The sequence below is a fragment of the Pteropus medius genome, unplaced genomic scaffold (genome assembly GCF_902729225.1).
Source record: "Pteropus medius unplaced genomic scaffold, Ma_sr-lr_union100, whole genome shotgun sequence".
Taxonomy (NCBI): Eukaryota; Metazoa; Chordata; class Mammalia; order Chiroptera; family Pteropodidae; genus Pteropus; species Pteropus medius.
The window spans coordinates 38,594,096-38,603,884 of NW_024355205.1; the positions used below are offsets into that span (position 1 = coordinate 38,594,096).

The 9,789-nt window shown below is 62.6% G+C and overlaps 1 protein-coding gene across 1 annotated transcript in view; it reads left to right on the forward strand.

Moving 5' to 3' along the window:
• Positions 1 to 9,789, forward strand: part of PDXK (pyridoxal kinase) — a 26,627-nt gene that overhangs the window by 771 nt on the left and 16,067 nt on the right. Inside the window, exon 2 of the mRNA XM_039857812.1 lies at positions 7,582 to 7,636. Coding sequence (XP_039713746.1) covers positions 7,582 to 7,636 — 55 coding nt within the window. The remainder of the gene's footprint in view (positions 1 to 7,581; positions 7,637 to 9,789) is intronic.

Here is a 9,789-nt window from a genome sequence, read left to right on the forward strand (position 1 = left end):
GGTGGCCCTTGGAGGGGCAGGAGGAGGCCCCGGGTGTTAAGCTGGACCGGAGGTAACTTCCTGTAAGGGCACTTCCTTGCCTTGTGGCCCTTCAGGAGCACTGCGGGATCCTGGCAAGTTGGTGACTTTCCCAGACTGCCCACTTTTGGCCCATATTTGAGCAAGGAGCAGATATGGGAGGTCTCGGGGTCCCTGCTGTGCGTGCTGGGTGCCACAAGACATAAGGGCCCCTGGCCACGACCAGTGGCCTGCAGGGAGCAGGCGGGCCAGAAGGATCACAGGAAGGGCTGGAGCTGTTGCTCAGTAGCATGTGAGGGCTGACCTGATGCCTGAGGGGGAAATAGGGGAGCAAAGACTTGAAGGTGCAAAGGCACAGGGTCCAAGTTCAAAGTGATCACTTGCCCTTGATGTGTGAGCATCTGCAGAGAAGCATGTGGTACTCAGCACAGGGTCTGGTTCTTGCCCCACCCCTTCCAGCTGGGGGGAGGGGGGTGCAGACCAGAGGGTTTGTGAGGTGTGTGCCTGGAGCTGTCCCACAGTAGCCCAGGGGGGCCCCAGGGCTCCACAGCTCTGCCCTCACCCCTAGCTATTCGGGGGAGGGGGAGAGGCTGACTGAGTATTGTGTGTACTCAGGAAGACCCACTGTGGGGGGGAGATTTAAGTGGGAGTGCAAGGGTGTGGAGCCGCAGGTCCCTGGAACAGAGCAGGGGCAGTGTGGGAGGGGCACCAGGATAGGTCTGAGAATGGCCCAGCCCTGCCTTGATCAGGGAGCCACAGGAGCGGCCCCTGGCAGCAGTGTGCAGCTCCCTGCTGGCTTCCTTGCGCCCTTTGCCCTGTCCCTCCTCCCCAGCCACCTGTGGCCGTCTTTGTCTGTCCTCTGCTCACCTGGGTCCTACAGTCCCGTCCCTCGTTCCTGAACTCACAGGCACATGCCCTCAGTTCCCGCTCCGAAACCATCACTTTTCCGTTACTTGAGGGAGGGGGCACCTGGGGGAGTGCCTCTAAGGACACAGCTGGGGTCTCGCTAGGGCCCGGCATCCTCGTGGATGCATGTGTTGGGCTTATGGGACTTTGGCTGGGGGACGGGAGTCATGTCACCTCCTGCTTCCTGTCATGGGGGGGGCACCCCTTCTCTGATTTAATCCAGCCTTGCACTTCCTCCCCTTGGGGTTTGTGAAGCCCAGGAGGCTCATGGCAGGGCAGGTGTCGCAGATGGCAGGGTGACCTTGAAGAGGCCACCTTCCACAGAGTCCTCTGGTGCTCTGCCGCCTCGTCTGTAGAATGGGCGTGATGCTGCTTCACAGGTGCTTTAGGACCAGGGCGACAGGGGGGTGCACGTCTCTCTGAGGTGCTGGCAGCAGAATAAGATGGGCCAGCAGCACCCCGGGGTGCTTTGCTCACCTCTCCATGCGGAAGGACCAGACAGCAGGGCAGGGCCGGGTGGCACCCACGTGTGCCTGGGGCACCTGTGGAGGCCAGGACCCCTTTCGGGTGGGTGTGGGTCGGGTCCCACTGCCTTCCCTGGGCCTTTTGCCTACATCCCCTCCTTCTAAGCCCAGAAGTACGATGAGTGCTTTGGCTGGAGAGGCCATTGCGGGGCTGACCTGCTGTCCCCTGCTTCAGAGTTCCGGCTCGGGGACTGGCCCTGCCTTCTGTGCCTTTCTAAGTCTCATCTGCCAAGGGATATCAGTGAACAGAAGACTCGAACCTTCGTGGATTGAAGAGGAGCGTTTTTATTTGGGCCCACGTGAGGACACGCCCCAGAGCGGGGCTCCAAGGAGCCCCGAAACCGGGTGCGACTCAGCAAAGTGAGGGACGTCACACAGACAGGAAGACAAAGGGACGCAGCCATGCACCGGCAGGTCTGGGGAGTTACACGCGTTCAGGGCTTCCGGGTTTCACATGGCGGGTGGGGGGAGTGCTCAGATAAGGGGGTACATGCCCCAGAGCCAGGAGTTCTGGGAAGGGAGATGGGCCCTGTCCACGCCTGTACCAGGACGTGGGAGGAACAGCCTAAGCCCTTTAGAATCACTTCTCTTCAGTTGGAACTGTTGGCCACGTACGTGGCCAGCCCCCCGGAAGGTCAGGGCGAGGCATCCAGTGTGCCCCCTGGGTTACCGACCGCGCTGGGGCAGCTGTCACAGCCTTTCCTTAAGCAATGCGCACAGCCCTCACGGTGGTCACGTGCCGCCCGGCTCCCCGGGCCCAGGTGCCCACACGGTGAGGGCCGGTTCTGGGGTTCCCGCTGCTTCGTGGGGAGCATGTGCCACTGGACACCTGCGAGCGTGGGCTTCAGGGCCCGAGTTCCCAAACTACTTTTTGCCAGGTCCCTAACGCACACCACTCACGGTCTCTGGCAGACAGCCCGCGGGCCGGTGCCTTCCCCGGGGGAGAATGTCCGGAGGAGAAGGTGGCGGTCCTCACCCCTGCTTCTGGTTTGTTTCCAGCCTCAAGTCCAAAGCACATTTTAGTGTCCGCGGGGAACATGTCGATGTGACTGGCAACGGAGGCGGCCTTAGCTCAAAACCCATTTAAACACTGTGTCACCAAGACAGCAAGGCACAACCACGGGAGGGCCCCGAAGCCACCTTAGGGGCCTGCTCGGACATCAGCCCCATTCTTTGCCGGCTGAGGGGCAGCGGGCATGCGGAGAGGCCACTGGCGGGAAACCCGGATTCAGACCCCGGCCTGCTGAGTGACGTTGGCTGCAGTGGCCGGGGCAGAGGTTGAGGGTCCTGCCGGATGGCCGGGCCCGCCACTCTGGAGCAGAGCAGAAGCTGCAGAGCCGTGGGGACCTGGGCGCGGCAGCCCGCCTTCTTGTGTGGGCAGCTCAGGCGGGGTTCTCCTGGAGATGCCACTGGGTCCCTAGGGGTCACTTCAGGGCCATAAGGAACTATTCCCACCCTCTTGCCTTGGAAAACACCTGAGCCGCAGGCGGCCTTCCTCAGAGGCTCTCCAGATTAGTCCTTTTTCCTTAGAATTCCTAGGACAGGAAGGGTCTTCCCCACCCGACCTGCATTCTGAAGATGCTGGAGACAGTCACCTGCCCTTTGAAAGACCTGTTTTTTGCCTTAACGTCTGTTTTTTTCACGTGACACATCATTAGCAAACAGCATTAGAGCTGCTGCCTGAGGCGGTGGCTGTCCGCTCCCTAGGAGTAGTGATGCTCGCGAGTGTCCTCTGGAAACTTCTCTCCGTGCTGTGTCATTGCTGGGTGTGACCTCCCATCCCTCTGGAGCCCCTGGCCCGATCCAGATGATTCCAGTCCTGGAACGTGGGTGTTGATTTTGCTGTTTTCCCAAGAAAGTCCAGAATTGCTTAATATCCTGATTTCTTAATCTCATTTGGGACTGAGGTTTCTGTTTCCTTTTGCTTGTCTCACTTTCTCATCTTCCCGCGTCCGTGTGGCTGTCGTGTGGTGTTGCTGGGCTCCGCGTGGGGCCCTGTCTTCTGTTTAAGTGACAGTCCTCACAGAGCAGCACTGCCCTCTCTTGGGGGCAGGGCGCACCTGCCAGCAGGTGGCTTCCACGATGTGGGGGCTGACTGGCTTTGCAGCCCTTAGGCTCGGTGGACCCTGGGCCCACGAGGCCCACAGGGAGCCTTGCTAGGGTCAGGCGGTTCCACTCACGGGGTGAGCTGGGACAGGGCCACCATGGGGCAGAGCCAGTGGAGTTTCTCTGGGAAAAAGGAGGGCGGTGTGGGGACACGGGCCACCCAGAGCAGCTGCCCTAGGTGCCGTCAGGAGCTTGGGCTGAGACCCCCTCTCTTGGCTTCGCAGTGCAGCCAGCAGCACCTTGCTGGGGTGTGCGTGCGCCGGGGCTGAGGCACGGGCTCGGGTGCACACATGACCTAAGGCGGGCGGGAGGCTGCTTCGGGGGAGGCAGGGCTGTGTCCGGGGTCGGGGGGTGCCCGTTGGAGAGCTGAGAATGGAGGTGTGGGCTGAGCTGAGCTGTAGGGCCGACTGGTAACGGGTGGTGGAAGGGACACAGGGCACGTGGCCTCGAGGCTGGTCGGATGACAAGTCACATGACACTGTCACGTCCCTTCTTTCCTCATTCTGATTCCCTATGAAAGTGGCTAACTGTCCTGCCGGTGAGCGTGTCAACGGCGGGGCCCCCTCTTACTGCCACCGCCCTCCCCCAGAGGAACCAGGGCAGTGTGGGTGGCGGGCCGCACGGAGACATTCCTGCAGCGACAAGGGGGGGCCGAGTGTCCTGTCCGCACAGTGGGTTGACAGCACAGCCGGAGGTGGGTGTGAGGCCGCTGGGAGCCTGTGTCCCCCACCGGGGCTGCCGCAGGAGCAGACGGGGGAGCCGGTGTGGGCCGGAGCCCCCGCCTGCGACCCGTGTCCTCTGCCACTGTGCCGGCGGAGCGTTTGGAGCGCTCTCTGGCGCACATATGCTGGGTCACGGCAGGTGTCCCCCGCACGCTGGAGCCGCTCCCAGGCTGGCCTCCTGGCCTGCGCCCTCTGCGGCCCCAGAGCGAGGCTGTCCGAGCAGCCTCCTCTGCTGGCAGATGCGGTGCTGCCTACGGACCGTGCACACGGCACCGGACCGTGCACACGGCACCGCCTCATCCCCGCCTCCCTCCCTCCAGCAGGTCGGGGCCCCTGCCACCAGCAGGTGTGGATGAGCATTGACAGGCAGCGTGTCCTGGGCGGGGACCTTGCCAGCCGCACCTGATTTGGGCTGGCTGTGAGTCTCAGTGTCTCCTCTCGGATCCGAGGCCCGTCTCCTCGGCGTGGTGCTGTCCCGGTCATCACATGGCCAGGCTTCCGTGGCAGCTGGTGGGAGGCGTGCTGTGCCCGGTGCGGTGGACATCTCTGCCGCGGCTCCTGGCTTCTCCGCCGCGGGAGTGCATCTGCCCGCAGAGTTAGCCGGGGCCCTGGCCTCTGCCGGCCTTCATTCGGGGCATGTGGGATGGGGACTCATCCTCGGGGGCCCCAAATCCCCGACAGCCACAGTGAGGGCAGGCGTAGCGGTGGAGCTCACACAGGGCGCACAGCCTCTCAGGGTTCAGTGGTGACCAGTGGCTCTGCAGCCACAGCGCAGCTCACAGAATGGAGTGACACAGGGGCTGGCAGGACACGCGGCCTGGGGTCTGGCTTCCGCCCAGGGCAGCGCCAAACCCTCGAAGGCCGGGGTTCGGCAGGGTGCATCTGGGGGTCGGGAGGGCACGTGGAGAGCAGCGTGGAGGCTCACGGGAGTGAGATTGAGTGAGGAGCCATTGAGCAGACCTGCTGGGCCGTTGCAGCAGATTTGGGGTCCTGGGGGGACTTCCAGGAGCGCCTGGCCCTGACGGGGGGTGCGGCACCCTGTGGGGGGAGGGCAGAGCTGGGAGGTGTCCAGGAGTGAGAGCCGGCAGAAGCGGCCCCTCACAAGGCCTTCCTTCCCACCCCCTGCCCGGGCTGAACTAGTCAGTTCTTCCTCTTTTTTCCTTGAAATGAGTCTGTTCATGTCCTTTTCCTGTGTGATGGGGGTGTGCTGCTAAGTGGTAGAAGGTCGGCAGGGGGCTGGGAGGGTGTGAGCCAGCGCTTCTCCTGGCCGGCCGTAAAGCAGCCTGGTTCGGGAGAGACGCACAGTGGCCTCCCGTGCACGCGTCCACCGGACGTGGGGCGCCCCGGAGCCCAGCCGGCGGCGAGGCCGTGACCTAGTGCGGGAGCGGGGAGGCCGGTCACCGTGTTTGCTCACAACGTGCTTCATGGATGGCGGGGCTCGCACTCGGCCTCACAGCGGCTGCACATGGCACTCACGTGCACAGTGGGCTGCTTGTCACGAGGCCCCAGCTTCAAAGCCAGCGACAGGCATTGAGTCCTTGCCTCAGCCAGACCTCTCATTTCCTCTCTGACCGTCAGCCTGGAGCGCCCTGCCTCTGAAGGGGACTCTGAAGGGGGCACAGGGCCTCTGGGGCCTTTCACACAGTGCCACCCCGCTTCCCCCCAATGGCGCCACCCCCTACAGGGCCCTGTAGGCCACCTGAGCTCCAGGTTCACTGTGGAACAATGTGATTCTCCCCACGAGAGTCTGAGACCAGCCACTGCCCTGATGCCACTGCCCGGGTGGCCTTGTCATAGTAGGGCCCATAGGCGTCTTGTTCTAATCCCGGAGTGATGAGCTGGAGGCTGTCAAGGGACTGGAACGAGGCTCTGCCCCACAGGCTGGGCCAGGGGCAGACCTGGGGGGGACCAGGCTGCTCGCCGTGTGGGGTGCAGGTGGGGCACCTGGGCCAAGGATCAGGCTGTCCCTGGGGTAGTGGAAGACAAGGTGTTTTGGGGCAGAGGCCAGTCCTGACACACAAACCAGAACCGTCATTTTCAGAGAATTTACGGGGTGCCGGGGAACCCAGAAGGGGAGATGCAGAGAAGGCGGTGCCTGCCAGCAATCCAGCACCCACCCTCAGCGGCCGGGGCGGGGTCGCAGAGGAGGCTGGGTGGTTGGAACTGAAGCCTGGGGGAGGGGACGTGTAGGGCAGGGGACGAGGCCTCCTGCAGCGATGGAAAGCCAGTGTGGGGGCTGTGGCCACGGGCTGGGCGGGCGTCGGTTCCAGAGTCACAGCCCCAGCCTCACAAGGCACAGCACACAGGTGGGCGCCAGCTGGAGACCGAGTCTGAACGGGAGGTCCTTTCTCCGGGGCCCAAGGGCTCCCTCTGGAGGTCGAGCCCTCTGCGCCGTCTCTCCTGGGATCTCTCCCGGGGTCTCGCTGAGCCGTGCACAGGCGCTTTGATGGGTGCCGATGGGTGCCCTCAGCTGAGCTTGCCATCCTGACTGACAAGCCCGCGTCACTGGTGGTGTTTGAAATAGAGAGCAGCCAGGGGCTCAGCGTGACCACTTAAAAGCAGAAAATAGCGTCTTCCAGTGAGCCAGCTCCGAGGGATTAATTATCCACGTCCAAAACCAGCACGGCAGATATTTTGGCAGGATTTCCAGGACCGGTGTCATTGCCGCTTCAAATCTGTTTCTGAAAGTTCTTGGTTAGAATGTTCACGGATTTGAAATGCTGCCAGCCCTGTCTGTGTCCGGGGAGCCATGAAATCAGGGAAGAAATTTGCAAAGTGCCAATTTTACCTTTAGATTCATAAGATCATTGATTTTTTTCTTTTTTACTGCTTCAAGTCCTGATAACACTGGCTTAAAATAGTTCGAAAGACTTATTATTGAATACGACTCCTGAGTGTGTAGCTCAGTGAATTCACAAAGTGACCGCGGCCACACGAAGACACGGGCCATGAGCAGCACGCAGGCGCCTGCTTCCCCGACTCACTGCGGGATGGCGAGGGGCCGGAGGGGAGGGAGTGGTCAGCCCCGCCGCCCAGCGGGAGCCCTGGCCTCTCTGGCTGGTGGCTCCCTAGCACATTTTCTACACAAAGGAGTGAGCAAAACCCATCACTGGCCATGTGCACCGCCAGAAGTGTGGCCGTGGATCCTGACTCAGGCCGTCCTGGCTCCCGTGCCTGGGGCCAGCCACACGTCCGCCCGGAAGCCCCCCACCTCCAGGCTGGCCTCCAGGCTGGCGTCGGGCACCTGCTGTGATTTGCTGCCGCCTGGCAGGCTCTTAAGCCTAGTCCTTCTCTCTGTCTTGCAGGTTTTGGGGTTTGAGATCGATGCCGTGAACTCTGTCCAGTTTTCAAACCACACAGGTGAGGTGCGGGCACAGCTGAGTGTGGGCGTGAGGAGCAGCCCTTCAGAAGTCTGGGGGTCCCCCCAACTGATGGATGGGGAAGAGGCACCGGAAATGGCGTCCCTCCGCAGAGGCCGCCCCATGCACGAGGGTAGAGGGTCGAGGGCGGGGGTCAGCCGGTCTGCAGGTGTGGACTGCTGGGTCCGAGTCTCAGCTCAATGGCTTTGGACCAGCTTCCCCAGGCAGGTGGTGCTCCACTCCCTTCCTTGAAAAGCAAGGACACCAGGACGGCGATCCCAGTACCCACTCCAGGTCCCCTCCTGCCCCTTGCACACGCCTGCTCTTGCCCCTCGTCCACCAGGTGACCCTGTGGCTGCGTGGAGGGCCCCCCATGCTGCAAGTGGACATGTGGGTGTGCCCTGATTGTCTCTGTTTGAGACCAGTGCCTGGAGGAACACGTGGGCATCTCAGTGCACGGGGACGCCAAGGCTTTCTGGGTATAGAAGCCTTTAAGCGGAATTGCTGGCCCAGGGGGGTGTGAGGGTCAGTAGCCTCAGCAGGCCCTCGTTGTCAGGGCGAGCCCCATGCTCCCCAGCTTCCCGCACCCCGACCCCGTGCTCCCTACTCGGCCTCAGAGGCAGGAGGATGAAGCCACTGCAGTTCTTGGAAATGTCCCCTCATCGCCTCTGCTGAGATGACTCTGAGCCCAGGTGGATGTCTGGGGCACAGAGCTTCCCAGGACCACCTGGCAGAGCCTGGCAGAGCGCCAGCCGAATAAGCCGGAGGCTGCCTCTGCCCGCCCCCAGGGAGGCTGTCCCTAACTCTTCTTGGGTTCAGTCTTTCTCGGAAGGGAGCAGGCATCCTAAGTAGTCACACGTAGGGAGGGATTGCTTGTGGGTTTGAGAGAAAAGGTGGCAGGCAGCTCGCTGCTTTGCCGGGTGTGCTGGGCACTTCGTCTTTGGAGCGGTCCCAAAAGTTCGCGTCGATCCAGCGAGCTTCCCAGAAGCCTGCGTGTTTCCACGGGCTGTTTTAACTACTTTCCTGTTTTTATCTCTTTTTTCCTTCATTAAAGTAAATAAGCCGAGCTGGTTTGGTTGCTCCATGCTGGAGTTAAACTTGCTGCCAGTATCGTGCTGGGCGCGGATCCGCATGAGCTCAGCATAAGCAGAGACCCTGCTCAGAAACTCCTGTGCCCTTTGTCCCAGATTCCAGGACAGGAGGGGAGGGGCTTCTGGGGGCTTCAGTGGTCATTGGCCCCTTCTGGGCTCCTGGCGACCTTCTCAGGTGGTGGTGGCGGACTGGCCATGCTGAGGGGTGGGACACGGGCCTTCGCCTGCCCCGGGAGGGATGGGGCCCTGCAGAGGCAGGCATGGTTAGGCCGGGGTGGGGCTTCCCAGCCAGCGGGGCCCCCCGTGCTTCTTGGGAGGGCCTTCCCCCAGGTCGAGAGGAGACCACTGCCCTGACCCCAGCCGCCTCCAGATGCTGTGTGGTTGCCGCCTGGCTGTGTGCTTGATGCCCGACCCAGCATCCCCTTGTGCCAGCTGCTTTGGGTGTCATGTGACCCGGGGACACAGTGAATGGTTGGCATGGGTGGACACAGGAGGTATGAAGGAGCCCAGTGATGAGGTGACTCCCAGGGCCTCATGTTCGGGTGGGGCTGGTGCTCCAGTTATAACCCCTTCCCCGCCCCCCCCAGGGCTGCACGTCAGTGGGTGCTGGGCCTCTCCCACCCTTCAGGCAGGGATCCCACCTGTGGGTGACTGTGCACCCTGAGCTGGGCCCACAGGGTCCGGTCTGTGCAGCCCAATCAGAGGGCCTCCAGGGGAAGCCCTCCCCAAGGCCAGCCGTGACTCAGGTGCCAGCTCCTGGCCGAGAGTAGCCAGCCACTGCCCTGATACGTGCTCCAGAGCCGGGGGACCCCTTCCTCCCATCGCTCTGCCCCTCACCCCTGCCCTCACCTGGCCGCTCAGAGGTGAGGCTGGCCTGACTGGAAACCAGCCCCTGTGGCACGTGGCACTGGCGCCTGCGGAGCCATGGGAGTGGGTGGTTAGGACGTGACACCCGGCCACCGCCACTGACACCGCTTATGAGGTGTCAGCTACCCGGGGAGCAGAGCCACGAGCCACGTTGCCCGCTGTGCATGTAGCTCGCCCACGGCGACCTGTCTGTTAC